This window comes from Tachypleus tridentatus, chromosome 9, assembly GCF_004210375.1.
Source record: "Tachypleus tridentatus isolate NWPU-2018 chromosome 9, ASM421037v1, whole genome shotgun sequence".
NCBI classification, from domain to species: domain Eukaryota; kingdom Metazoa; phylum Arthropoda; class Merostomata; order Xiphosura; family Limulidae; genus Tachypleus; species Tachypleus tridentatus.
Genome location: NC_134833.1, coordinates 70218163 through 70233570, shown reverse-complemented (window position 1 = coordinate 70233570; position 15408 = coordinate 70218163). Strand labels below are relative to the sequence as shown.

General features: G+C 32.6%; 2 protein-coding genes across 2 annotated transcripts in view; both read left to right on the top strand.

Annotated features, from left to right (window-relative positions):
* The window catches only part of LOC143225450 (BAR/IMD domain-containing adapter protein 2-like), a 51580-nt gene extending 41893 nt beyond the window's left edge, over positions 1 to 9687 (top strand). The window contains exons 11-16 of the mRNA XM_076454894.1: positions 868 to 1099; positions 2599 to 2788; positions 3598 to 3657; positions 4437 to 4638; positions 5149 to 5345; positions 9548 to 9687. Coding sequence (XP_076311009.1) covers positions 868 to 1099; positions 2599 to 2788; positions 3598 to 3657; positions 4437 to 4638; positions 5149 to 5345; positions 9548 to 9620 — 954 coding nt within the window. The 3' untranslated portion in view covers positions 9621 to 9687. The remainder of the gene's footprint in view (positions 1 to 867; positions 1100 to 2598; positions 2789 to 3597; positions 3658 to 4436; positions 4639 to 5148; positions 5346 to 9547) is intronic.
* Positions 9688 to 14528: 4841 nt separating this feature from the next.
* The window catches only part of LOC143225453 (D-beta-hydroxybutyrate dehydrogenase, mitochondrial-like), a 42164-nt gene continuing 41284 nt past the window's right edge, over positions 14529 to 15408 (top strand). The window contains exon 1 of the mRNA XM_076454897.1: positions 14529 to 14616. The gene's annotated coding sequence lies outside the window, so the exon portion shown is untranslated. The remainder of the gene's footprint in view (positions 14617 to 15408) is intronic.

Sequence of the window (15408 nt, the reverse complement as noted above, 5' to 3'; positions counted from 1 at the left end):
CTTAACCTACATCTGTTTTATAGAGACTATGATAACCTGATACAGTTCTTCAGACTTCAATTAACCTACATCTGTTTTATAGAAATTACAATATCCCAACACAGTTCTTCAGGTTTTACTTAACCTACACTTGTTTCATAGAGGGTATGATATAATGTTGCTACTATATCTCCTTCAGGGTTAAAGTCTACTTCAGCACTTAACCTGTAAAAAAAATTCATGTAATTAGTCTTATTTTCTCAAACTTTGAATTATTATATACTGTAAATACACAAGTACCATGTTTATAATTATACTTTTCATCCAAATATTAATATTAGGCCTACTACAGTTTTTAAACACAAAATGCTTTATTATTTTTGTATCAAATAGCTTATATTTATAAATATGTTTTTGCCACTACTGTAGTTGTTGAATCCAAGCTGGTTTCAAGAGCTTTGAATTGAGTGAAACAAATATATAGGTTTTTATAAAACTCTTCTTACTCTTAAAAACCCTAAAGGACTAAATAGATAATGTAGTGTTTAAAAATGCAATAAGCCTAATATTAATGTCTTATGACAAGTATGATTGTAATCATTCTTTTCCAATTTGTAAAAAACGTACGCACCATAAGTGCTATCTTGTTTGTACTTGTTCTTCTTTTGGAAATGTTTCATATTCTGTAGATTGGCACTGATTGTGGTTTATACATACTTTTAATTTTTTATTTTCAAACTGTTTCACCTTATGTTAGTCATATGTCAAAACCTTGTTGATAGTGTTTTCTCTCTTACACTCTCTCTACCATAATTGTAACAATGAATCATTGAGTTTATTCCCTTGTTTAGTCTCTGAGTTTAAATATTTCTCCTTCACCTTTAATAGATTGGGAATGAGTATGCTAGTTCCAACATTTTGATCCGATTTCAAGCTGACCAGGAAGATCGGATGAGTTGTACATCCAGAACCAGTCGGTTGAGAAAAACTCGCAGCATTGATTCCAGCTGTTTAGATATTCGGGAGCTGCATGATGATCCCTACCCTACTCCCCTCTCTCGTACTAAATCTGATGTCAATTTAACTTCATCCAGTGCCAGTTTACATGATAACGACTATGGTTAGCTAAACTATATTCATATTTCTTTGAACCTTAACATTGACACATTTAAGGTTTTTTTAATATAACTTTTAACAGAAAAAACCTTAGGAATGAGATACTATTTAAGTGAATTATAATCCTCTAGCTGTCAATCGTCTGAATTATTTAAATTAATGAAGTAACTGCATGATCATTTAGAGAATAATTTCATTACAACAACCATATCAGTATTGTTCTCCTCTCTATATTTGAGTGTCACATCATCCACTGTGAAGTTTCTTCTGAATAAAATATCAGGCACAAGTCTCCAGAACTTTTACAAGGTAGACTAATTATGAATACAAGTATTACTATATCACTCAAGATCCTAAACTTACACTCATATATGTGTATGTATGTGATGTTAAAATGGTTTTAGGGCCTCATTAATTCATTACAGTCCATGATTTATCTGATGACTTTGCAGTGTAGTTTTTATTGCAAAATGATTACATCATAAGGATATTATGTTCCAACCATGACCCCCTCTCTGCTGGCTTTCCATAATCCATCTATTGTATGAGGAAAATGATTTCCAGTGCATATTTCAACATAATTATCACATATAAATTTATAGATGCTACACCCAATAAATTGACTTGTATGTTTTATTATGAAATAGCATAAATATTCTTGTCACTTTTGCAGCTGCTTGAAGTATGTGGCAATTTGGCAGACATATCATGAAAACAACTCGTGTACATGTTATTTGTGACTATTTTTCACAAGCAGGTTCTTGGTTAACCTCCATGCTGTCGCTTGATATACATGGACAGCTTTTACCACTGACCTTAGTGTTCATGAATTATCAACTGTCACTAGATTTCACACTTTTCTTACTAGGGTAGGGTAAAGCTTGTAGCACATCTCTTTCTGGATAGTTCTAGTGTCCTAGGCTGATCCATATTCTTTTGTTTTTCAATGTCATTAAGTGCAAGAGATAGCTCCATCTTGAAAATTCTAAATCCCCAGCCTGAACACATTTTATGATTTAACTGTATGAAAATTAAATTGGAAGAGGCCTGTTTACAAACCCTTCTGAATAGCAATTAATTTTTGGTGATATCATAGTAACTACAGAAAGCTAAATAATTCTAAAATGTTTTTGTATCGGCTCTGTTTGTCACGTGGCATACTGATTTACATATTCAATACTGTCTTTATATAATGTACTCAACTCTCAATATAATCCTGTTTTAATATAACACTCTCTACTGTACATTGATTGTAAGTGTGAATTAGTTAATCAGTACTTATATCTGCATTTCTTTCTTCTTCTCTCCATCTTTGTGTATACCATAAAGTAATATTCCAAGACAGTAAGCAATTCATTATTAAGAGAAGTAATTCTTTCTTCAACTTATTAAATTGTGTATTTTTTTATTTTTTTCTCCTGTTGATTTTAAATGCTCTGTCTGTTTTGCTGTGAACTCTTTAAGTGAATTAGATGTATTACCTATTTTCTTATTTGTAAACAGGCAGTCCACAGTCTTCTAGAAGATTGCTGGGCACAGACGATGGACAGTCTGGAAGACGCCAAGTTCAGGCAATCTATTCTTATTTATCAAGTGGAGAGCATCAATTAAGTTTTCACGAAGGAGATATTCTTGTTTTGATTGGCCAAAGAAACAAGGGTTGGCAGTATGGTGAAAACCTACGAAATCACAGGTATATTTATTATAAGGTATTTACAGATATCTATACACTGTTAGTTACTTAAAGGAGAATAAAACAGGAGACACATTAAAACAATATCTGAACATCTTCCATGAATGAAATTTCTAGGACTTAATTTTACATACTATGTCATTTAAAAATGATTATCGTTTTAAATTATTTCAGGTTATTTTGAAAGCTATCTTTAAAGATTCTAGTGCAAAATATATGTACATTGTAGGTCTATTCTCTGTTTTGTTTGTTCTACATAGCTTCAGTATTAATAACAGATTCTAGTTCAAAGATATGTACATTCAAGCTTCTAGCCAGTGTAGTTTGGATGGTGTAAAAGAACCCCACCTCATTTCTGTTGGAGTTCCCCTTACCTATTAATATTTATTTTTTCCCTTTCTTTGCTGATGGCCACTCATTATGCAATTGATTTTGTAACACAGTGCAAAAATGTGCAACTGGCATTTTCACTCTTATCAGATGAAGTTTTCTACAAATATTTATTGGCAATAATAAAAAAAATCCAATACATACTTCAGTAATTTATTTCTTCATCTCTGGGTATTAAAGTTACAAATAAAACAAGTTCCATTTTGGACCAAAAAACCTTCTCATTTCCAGACTAGATAACATGGTTTCTGTACATTGTAGGTCTATTGTCTGTTTTGTTTGTTCTACATAGCTTCAGTAACAATAACAGATTCTAGGTGAAAGAATTTAACACATTTAAGAACTTGAAAACTGTAGTATCTTAGCCTAATTTACAGTGTTTGAGATGAATAATATAATTAACTGACTAATATGGTTAGGTGTGGCTGGTTTCCTGTGGCCTACACGACCCCAGTCTCTGACAGAAGTGACACATCAAGGTAAGAGGTTTTTGTAATATGTTTAACCTTGTTTAACCATGCATTAATTCATTAACTTGAATATATTATGTAATCAGATTTTGAGCAAGAAGTAATTAAGCGTCTTTTAATATAATTACAATTATCTAAAAAAATTCTAGAAGATTTATGATGCAATCCTGGTTATATAGTGCAGAGTTATGTCTAAAAATCACATATATCCTCATGCTGCCATTTTTTACATACATTTCTTTCCATCTCATGAACTTGTTGTGGCCTTGTGATTAGTGTACTTTGAATTCGTGGTTTATGGTCCGTTTCAATATAAATTCACTCCACCCTGTGTGATCAGATCCAATTATTCAGATAGTCAATAATGCAGCCCAAAACTGGGTCTGTACTGATCATAATAGTCTTTTCTATCAATTCATAATTAGAGATGACTATACATAGACAGCTCTTTGTGTGACCTTGAAAGAAAATTCTGAAAGAAATATAATTTTTAGCTCAACCATTAAAACATTGAACTTTCATGATAGCATTCACTTGAAGATTTATACTAAAAGTAAAACAAAAACATCTGTTATAAATATACATTACTCAATTCGAAAATTGCTGTCTCTTTTTTCTCAAAGAGTACATTGTCAGTTATTAAAACAGGATTGAAACATTTGTATATATGATATATATATAGAAAATAAAGATACAAATCACACCTTTTTAAATATATATATAGTTCCAGAAACAATATTCATTTAGATAAATAACTATATGTTCTGTTGTTCTGGATCACATGTTAGTTCTTCAGAAGGCAAGCGTAGAGCATCAGACTTATATATGACCTCTAGGGAGGAAGTATCCAACAATGTGCCTTGTACAAGACCTTTCAGCAGTTCTACCTTGCATTCGGGAAAAGAAGTGGGGTCTCCACCTCCTGCCATCTCCAGTGGAATGAGTACTTTTGGAGATGGTTTCCACATTAAACTGACTGAAATGTGCAAGGTGAGGTTTGTTGCAATCAATAATATTATATTCATGGCTATTTCTTTAATTCTGTAGAGTGTATGCTGACAATGATGAATTTTATTGTTGCCAACTGGTAGCTGTAAAACCAGACATATTATAATTTTTACAGCTTTTTTTACAGTGAGCTTACTCATAAATGAATTTAACAAAATTTTTCTGGCCATTTCAAATTGAGATTTGCAGGCAGTTTTACTCAAACAATCACCCCCATTAAATGATTAAATATTATAAATATTCGTTAGTTATGTATACTTCTTATATTTTTCTAAATTCATACATACACATAGTTGCAGACATTCTGTGTTACTTCAAGCTGTAGAAAAGGCATTAATAATCCACTTTTTTATTAAACTAGGCTGTATGTATGTTATTTTAGTTACACGTTGCTTGATTTATTATGTAATCAAGTACAATTTATGTTGTTACTCATTAAACATTATATTAGTGTACTGATACTAAATAGTAATTTACATTTCTCTCTTTAAGACTCCCACTGCTTCAAACGTCCCAGAGAATCATGATGGTTTGAACAATGCTCAACATGAAAGATTTATTTTTCAGCCCATCTGTAGATCTTTAACATCTCCTTTCCCACAGTCTATGCAACCATCCTCTCCTTCTCCTGTTGTTCAAGAAAGTGGTGTGAAGACAACAGCTTTTGGGTCTGAGGATATGAAGCAAAAGTAAACCAGTCACCTACTTTTCTTTGTGTTATGTTAAAGAAACGTACATCAGTTCCCTACTTTTCTACGTGTTGTGTTTAACATAATAAGTCAGTCACCTACCTTTCAATGTGTTATTTTAAACAAAAGTAACTCAGTTACCTACTTTTCTATGTATTGTGTTAAACAAAATAAGTCAATACCCTACTTTTCTGTGTTGTATTAAACAAAATAAGTCAGTCCCCTATTTTCTGTGTTGTGTTAAGCAAAATAAGTCAGTCTCCTACTTTTTTATGATATGTTAAACAAAATAAGTCAACTCTTTACTTTTATTTGTGTTGTGTTAAACAAAAGAAGTCAATACTCTACTTTTCTATGTGTTGTGTTAAACAAAATAAGTCAGTCTCCTACTTTTTTTTATGATATGCTAAACAAAATAAGTCAACTCCTTACTTTTATCTGTGTTATGTTAAACAAAGAAGTCAATACTCTACTTTTATATGTGTTGTGTTAAACAAAATAAGTTAGTCCCCTACTTTTTTATGATATGTTATACAAAATAAGTCAGTCTCCTCCTTTTCTACGTGTTGTGTTAAATAAATTAAGTGTATATAGCTTCTAGCAGATTTTATTACAAATTATATGAGAGAAGTATATGAAAATATCCCTGTTGAGCCTGGTATGAACTGCTTTATAATTGGGTGTATTAGTTTGGTAGTCCTTTTCTGAACCAACTCTAGTTTTATAATTGGGTATACAACTCTAGTATCACTAACTGCCTATATAGAATGAGTATGTTATACTGAAATGAGCTTCAATATGCAAATTAGCAAGTCATGTAATAACGTGGCTGATATAAAATTGCAGTGGAATCTTATGTCTAAGAAATCCTTTCTTTATATTCTTTAATGCTATGTAGTTAGTGTGATATTTTCAGAAAGTTATATAATAACCCTTTGCTGTGCTAGAAGATTTTGAGTTCAAACATGGGGATCTAACTCTTACTTAATGGAGAAAAAAAAGGATTATTGATCAACGTGGGAGAGAAACATCGAGAGAGAGATCTGCAACATTTTATATCTACGCTGTGAGATGCAAAGTGTTGTACCTTCTAACAGGTGAGAATTCACAAGTGTCTGTGGTAAAATCTATCCATGTGACCCAGGTAAGAGTATGTAATCAGGAAGGATATTAATTTGGAAGATTGACACAAATGTTGTGTACACAAATTGTTTCCATGACATATCCAGGAGAGAAAGATCATCTGTATGAAGGTCTAGGTGAACTCTGGGATACTTGTACCACACAGAAATACTGACTTTGTACAGAAATGAGGCCAATAGGTTAGACATTCACCAAGATAATGTTTTCATTCATACTATACAAATACTTACTGGTCAAGTTACCAAATATAGAAATATAAGATTTATGTGCAATCACACTGTTGGAATAGCCACTTGGAACCATCACCTTCATACACTATAAAGATTATGGAAAACATGCAAGGAGGAGTGGTATATTTTGATCAAGACAGTTTTAGGAAAGAGACTATTGCGATGGAAACTAAACTACTGGGTTATGTTCCAGATTTTTAATTGTCAGATAAAGCATGATCAAATCTGATGACATGAATATAGTAAAGCTTCAGAATCATTATAGTATAACATACCTAACTTTATATAAAACTGTTAAATACTCTCCAGCTCTCTCCTTGATAATTTTAGAAAAACTTGTGTAACTCTCTTCAGTAAATTAATATTTTCTGTATAATAACAGTCCCAAATCTGAACTAATGTTCTGAATATGTGCTAACAAACTATAGCCTAAAACAGCATCTTTTAATTTAATATTTTTTGTAAAATGCAGCAGCTTGGATGAACTAACTCTCAGATTTTTTTTTATTACAAAAGAACTTTTTCCATTCAAGTTATAATCAACATTTCTTAAAGTTCATTTGCACCCTCAGTGGTTTAGGTTTCAATGCCAGTGTTTGACACATAGCCCATTGTGTAGCTTTGTGCTTAGATACAAACAAACAAAATGAAATGCGTGTACACGTTCATCTGAACTTCAAATTTCATATTAAACATAGCTATTTAATAAACACTCTTTTCAACCTTATTCAATAAAATCCAAAACTCTTATAAAATGCCCCAGACTTCGAATGTTTACAAAACCACAACCCTAAAATCCGTGGTTCAATTTCTTGAAATGTATAGAGCAAAGATAATTCGTTATGTAGCTCTCTACTAAAACAAACAAACTTCAGTATCCCATCGTGAAATGTACATGTAGGAACTTAAACTCAGCTACTTAAAATATTTATATTAGGGGATAAAAGGGTTTACTTACTTGAATGGGTCCATGCTCCTTACTTGGAGATACATTCATATTAGAAAATCACACAGTCGTTCCCCGTTTGCCCATGAAGAAGGAAGGACTATCTTTTAAGAGATCTCTGACTACAGGTATTTTATTATTAACTTGATTTCTTCTTCGAAGCCCTTATGTAGCTTTGCGTGAAATTAAAAAAAAATTCTTTAAACTACATATTTTCTAAATGCCCTGAAAGAGGCCTGAGTAAGTGTGTGTTACTCTGGCCCTCGTGTACCATATATAAATGCACTCAACAGTTGTAAAACCAAAATTTGAAGGAAGGAGGAAGAGGTTAACAAAACCTGACCCTTCTGGGTAAATAAACATCAATACCAAATACCGGTACAAGAGAGAGAGGCATTTTCTAACATTATAAATGTAACTCCACCTAAGGAACATGGACTCTGAGATAAGTATACCGTTCTATTTCCTAACATAACTATTTTATGTGATTGTGTGTTCAGTTTCCTACATGAACATTTAACATTTCTTAATAGACACTCAAAACTTCTCTTTCCTATCATATTAGGGCCCAGTATGGCCAGATGGGTTAAGGCATTTGACTTAATCTGAGGATCGAGAGTTCAAATCCCCGTCGCACCAAACATGCTCGCCCGTTCAGCCATGAAGGTGTTATAATGTGACAATCAATCCTATTATTCGTCAGAAAAAGAGTAGCCCAAGAGTTAGCGGTGGATGGTGATGACAAACTGCCTTCCCTCTAGTATTACACTGCTAAATTAGGGACGGCTAGTGCAGTCAGCCCTTGTGTAGCTTTGCGCGAAATTCAAAAACAAACAAACCTATTATATTATAACCACCGCTTGTTGTCCTTATTCTTCACCTAAACAAACCCTTTTGTAACCCTTGTATGAGTTTGTTTTGTTTTGAATTTCACGCAAAGCTACACGAGAGCTATCTGCCCTAGCCGTTCCTAATTTAGCAGTGTAAGACTACAGGGAAGGCAGCTATTCATCACCATCCACTGCCAACTCTTGGTCTACTCTTTTACCAACGAATAGTGGGATTGACCATGACTCTATAACGCCCTCACAACGAGTATGTTTGGCGAGACGGGGATTCAAACCCGTGACTCTCAGATTCCTTGTTTGAGAAACACCTAAATCCAATCCATGTTTATCTATAAGTAGGTAAACAATCACTTGAGTGATTGAACGAAACTTCTGTTATTTGTTTTCTTAGTACACTGTTTTCTCAGTTCGTTCTATGTTTACATGTTTTAGTGCAAAGCTACATAACAGGTTACCTGATTCTGTCAAACACCAGGAATCGAACCTTGGGTTATAGTGTTCTAAGCTCAATAAACTAACTGTTGACCCACTAAGGTACTGCTTCACTTCTAATTAATTGTTTTGTGGTATTATGTGGAAATCTCATATTACTATTGTTTAAGCTTTTCCCAAGTTAGTGCCTGTTTTAACATTTTACACCCTTACTTTCAAGTTAAAAGGGCTCGGCATGCTTAAAGCACTCGACTGGTAATCTGAGGGTTGCAGGTTCGAATCCCTGTCACACCAAACTTGCTCGCCCTTTCAGCCGTGGGGACGTTACAATGTGTTGGTCAATCCTACTATTCGTTGGTAAAAGAGTAGCCCAAGAGTAGGCGGTGGGTGGTGATTAGTTGCTAAATTAAGGAGGGCGAGCGCAAATAGACTTCGTTTAGCTTTGCTTGAATTCAAAACAAATAAACTGAATCAATTTAAAATAATTAAAAATGCAAGTTTGTAACACTAAAATTACTTTATTATTGGCAGGATGCTGGTTTCAGTATATTCATGAATCCTAAAACCTTCATCGATGTATAATGGACATATTTTTTCTTACAGCGACAACGTTTTTGGCAGTGTCAAGCTGCGACGAATCATGGGCTCAAAAAAGACCGACAAAGACCAATCGTAAAGTTAGCGATATTTTATAATACACAGTTAATTATCTGTATCTTTATTAAATGTTATTATTATTATTATTATGAGTGTTTGTGCCTAATATATTAGTCAATAATACTCATGAACAGTGCTTTACATATTATTACCAAAAATAATTTTGTAACCAACCACGTGCTACGTACAGAAAGAAACTAAAATCTGTGTAATGGCAATGAAATAGTAACAACCTGATTCTACAAAAATCAAACTTTAAAATATTGGTAAGTGTTCATACAATAAAGGTTTCACTTATCACATCTGCACATCAAAAGTTGGATAATGTATTTGTTGGAATAAGGCTATATTTATTTATGGAGATATATGAGGTATTTATTGGAATATGGAGGAAGTATTTGTTGAAGTATATTGGCACATACTTATTGAATAATATGGGTATACGTCTATTGGGATGTCAGATTACATGTGTATTAGAATATAGGAATACATAGTTATTGGGACACATGTGGAGTTGTAGGGGCACATATATATTTTAGAATTGTACATGTTTACCGGAATATGGGACACTTGTTTATTAGAACATAGGAATACATGTTAATGAGATATAGGAAGCATTACGTCCATACAATTTCACCTGGTTAAAGATCACCGAGAGCACAAGAGGTCATTCAAGTGAACTTGAATGTCTCAATGTTGTTGGTGACATACATTAAAGGCATGCATGTTTCCATGACTAGAAAATCATTGCTAAGCTCTGAAACACAATAAAACATGTGATATTTTAAGTATGAAAATATTAACTGTTCAAGAGGTTAAATATTTACTATGACATTTTAGAACTTGCCGGTAACTGACCAATAAACATTTTGCTTAAATTCCAGCATTCTTAGTGCATCTTACCATTTTCGTAATTATTATTATTTTGTTATTGCTGCGTGTGAGAACAATAGGTATTTCTTTACTTGTAGTTGGCTTATAGACAGTTTTTATGGTCGTGTTGTTATTTAAACCCCATCTGCAGGCTGCTTTGTCATTACCCCCCTACAGTGTCAGAACGATAAGTCTGCGGACTTACAATGCTAAAATCCGGATTTCGATACCAGTGGTGGGCAGAGCACATATAGCCCATTAATTAACTTTGTGCTTAACTTCAAAACAAACAAACGAGTTTTGCCATTATCTTTGTAATATTAAATCACCATTACATATATGGAGACGTGATTATTTGATATCTACGTCTAGTTTACTGTATCAGCTCACCCAGTTTTTCTTTGTTTTTCAAATGTAAAACAAACAACAACAAAAAACAGTTGGTTAGCTGTAAAATTGTGTTCATTTAATTTCACAATGAGATATTCGAGGACAACATGCTGGTACAGAGAATGTCATTATTTTATTTCATACAGTAATAATATTCAGAATCAACAACGTGCTTGGTTTTACTTGGTTTTAATAAACCAGCTGAATTGTAACTAACGCTCAGTGTTATATAACAAAAAAACCATTATAAATGTTATTTCATATAACATTAACAGGGGATAAATTATTAGGTCACTAGTAAATAAATACATTAGCTTAACCTTTTGAAATAGTGTCTCGTTCTTATTGTATAAGCATGCATCTCTTCCACAATTCTATAACCCTCGCTCCCGCTAGTACAGCAGCATGTCTCCGGATTTACAACGCTAAAATCAGGGGTTCGATTCCCATCGGTGGGCTCAGCAGATAGCTCGATGTGGCTTTGCTATGAGAAAACACCCCCTCTAGTGGCTCAACAATAAGTCTGAAAGCTTATAACGCTAAAAACTGAGTTTCAATACCCGTGATTGGCATAGTATAGACAGCTAGCTTATTGTGTCATTTTATGCTTAACAATAAATAAATGAACGATCCAAAAGAGTGACATTTAAAAAAGTGGAGTATGTGAGAAAATTTTCCAACAGAAATTTCTGAATATATTTTAACTATTTATTGATTTTATCAATCTTAAATAACATGGGCAAATAAATAAATAAACAACTGAAATATATGTTTAACAATAATTAAAACAAACTATTCAGGCACGTTAGTTTCATTGCGTGAAAAATAAAAAAAAAATGTTGAAAGTTAATGCCCAGTGAAGATTTTAGTTACACAGAGAGAAGCTTCCTAAAGTTCATTATTAATTTTGTTACAACTTGTATTTAGTGTTGAGCGACTTTTTTTTGTTGTTGTTGTTGTTTTGTTTTGCTATTTCAGTCGATTGTTTAATTCGCACGTTTACGATAATCAACTATGTTAAGAAGATTATATATTGAGGCAATGGCTATCTGTGCTCTGCCCGCCATGAGTATTATACCCAACCTTTAGTTTTATAATCCCTCAAACATAAAATATTGTCAACAGGGAGCAATCTTCAAAGCAAAACAAAAAATGTTATTGATTTATTTTTATTTTGTATTTTTATAATCGTGCCTTGAGAAATGTTTTTACTCTTTCTCACTAAAGCCAGTAGAAACTGATAATTGTTTTATTGTCATGGTTACTTGTCTATACGGTCACCTAACTTTAATTATAATTATTTTTTTTAGATTTCGTTAAGCGAAAAGCTACACAAAGGGCTACCTGTGTTCCCGCTATTACGCGTAATGAAATCCGATATTTAGCATCGTAAGCCCAAAAACATACCGCTCAATTAAACTTTATTTTGAGGAGCTATAACATGATATAAAAATAGCTAAACACAACAAATTTTAACTAAATTTGATAAATAAGTGAAAGTAGTTTTGTATTTATAGCTTCTACTTAACAGCATTAGTTGTATCACATGTACCGAGTATCGTTTTACTTTCAAATCCTTCCATTGAAAATGTGAAAATCTGACAACTTCAAGTGTAAAATTAACCTGTCGTTTACTTTGTCACCTGGAAACAAACAAAACTCTGTTTTTACATATGTCCCAAGAAAAGGTCGCTTATCGTATATTAAATATTTTAATGTTTCTTTAGTGTTTCTTTCTTTCTGTAGCCGCCTACAGTAAGTATGTGTCAGGTCATGTGCAGGTGGCGTAATATGTAATTTCGAATTCCTTTTTTTTTTAGATGACTACAAATAACATCTGGCAAAATGTTTATGATATAATACGTTTCGATAGTCAACTAAGTTTATTAATTTAATTACATCGTATTTTAATGTTATTTTAAATTTTGTAATATGCTTTCACAGATATTGTCCCCGTGACTGAGCGTTAAGCTTAAAACTTATACCGTTAGACGTCGGATTTTGATCGAACTCAAAATTATCCGATATTCAAAACGACTTTGGGAAATTTAGACAAACTACAAACCACCTAATCAGATTAACTGAAACAATTAGCGATAGTTTTAATAACAACGAATACACTGTCGCTGACTTTCTCAACATTCAGAAAGTATTCAACACTGTCTGGCACCACGGATTACGATACCGCTTAACAGAAATGAATATACTCCAGGGAACTATTCGCTGGCTATCTAACTTTCTGGACAATAAAACGTGTAAAGTTGGTATTAATGGGGCCTAATCAGAGTCTTTTTCACCTGAGACAGGTGTCCCACAAGGATGGGTAGTTAGCCCTATCTTATTTATCACGTACGTGAGTAATATCCCACTATCGGACTTAAACTTAGGTTTTGCGTCACAATTTACTGACGATATAGCGGTCTGGAAAAGCGCCCCCACTCCTTCAATAATAGCAACAAGCCTCCAGCCAGCCATGAACAACTGAGAAGAATACTTTACATAGAAGCCGTTTTTGCATATAAATTTCTCAACAAGTGGGTTTCTCGTCATCACTGAGAAGAATACTGTCAGAAATATAGAATAAAAATAAACATACCGAAAACCAAGTAATACTATTCACCAGATTAAATAAACCAAAAAACGATCCACCGAAGTTATACACGAACGGATCACTTTTACAGGCTGCTACCTTGGCAAAATTTTAGGTTTATTTAACCTACGATACTAAGTTAACGTGGATACAGTATACTACTGACTAGAATCTGAAAAAAAAAAAAAGCAAATTATGCAAGAAGCCTATCGGGTACAAATCAAGGCACTTCTCCAGATAATATAATAAAAATCTACAAAACATACATTTGACCCATTACAGAATACGCATGATCAGCCTGGTTTAAATGTATTACAAAAACAACTACACAAAGTGTAGAAAATACCAAATTTAATCATAATCACAGCATATAAAGTATAACGCAACACTTCATCAACATTCATACACAAATACGGAAACTTAGAAACATTATTTGATAGACTCTTGCATAATGCACTAAATTATTTTACTGAAAATTGGTATAAAAAATATTTATTGTGTGATCTCGATAGTTACCACGTACATGACGATTATAGTCCAAAGTACCTCTCTCCTGTGAATGTATACTTAAGAAACAGAAATTAGCAGGCCACCAAACACAATACTTTTTTTTTAAAATATATATATAGTTAGATCTAAGGATTGTAGACAATATATGGACATTGCCCTGAAAGGGACCGGAGTAAGTGTGGGTTACTCTGACCCTCAAGCACTACAACTTCATTATAGTAGTAGCTGCGAATTAAAGTTAGAGATGAAGGAAGAGGTATTTTTGCACCTGACCCTACTGGGTATATACTTATCAACATACTCTAATACCTATAAAAGAGAAGCGAAGCGAATTTTGATAGCCAGGTGGTGTAGTTTTGTGCTTGATAGTAAATTCAGTAATATCAATAATATTAGTAAATATAATAATTTTAAACTTCATTGAATAATTCACCAAATTGCACATGTATGTAACAAAATATTTCAATAAAAACAATCATAATTCAAAATATAAATATACATATTTCGAGTGGTTAAATATAAGAACTACTGCTGAGAGAACTATACATATATAAATGATATTTACTACATGTTTGTATCCGTAAACAAAGAACAAGAAAAGGAGAGGGGGCTACGCTCTAATAATTTTACCTCTTGAGCAACAACCAGTAGAGTAAGTACGCAAATTTTTTAACCTAAGTTAAGTAGTCATAGTTGTGCAAACTTCACATGGATAAGCGAAACTTGCAATAGAAAATTTATGTATCCCTGGAATATGCATTTATAAGAAAAATGAATACAAAAATGATATGATAACTACCGACTAATTTAATTTGTATTATGCTTGTGGTGGGCACTTTCAGGTTTTATTAATTTCAATGTACGTAGAGCCTACCTCATGATCTGTGGCGGTCATTATATATTTTTGAGGTCAGTAATAGTATCTGTCTCCTGGTGTTTTTGACGTTGAACTAAAGAATTGTACCAATCGTTTATCCTATAGGTTTGAATACAGTATTACTATTCATTTCAACATTTATCGCTTCACCCACATTTTTTAAAAAAAATCTAAATACATATATTAATATTATTTGTAATAGTTAATTACACTACACTCTAGGACAAATGAAATTGAAACTCAAACTGTGAAGGCCGAAAGCCGTTATCAAACTTTTGGGATTTTAAACAATTTAATTATTTTTATTTTAAATTTAATTCTGTGTTTATTGATGGATGTATTTGACATACACTTTGGATTTTCCTATGACTTTTGTACTGAACTGTTCATAATGTACATAAATGTTTTAAATTTTAAAATATAAATTAATGGTCCTGGATAATTCCTTACAGTGCAAGTTAAACTGCAACGTAGCCAGTTATAATATCTAGTTGAATAAATAAAATAACAATGTTAGTTTTATTAACCGTATCCATGACTAATAATGTGCTTTTAAAAGTACCTATC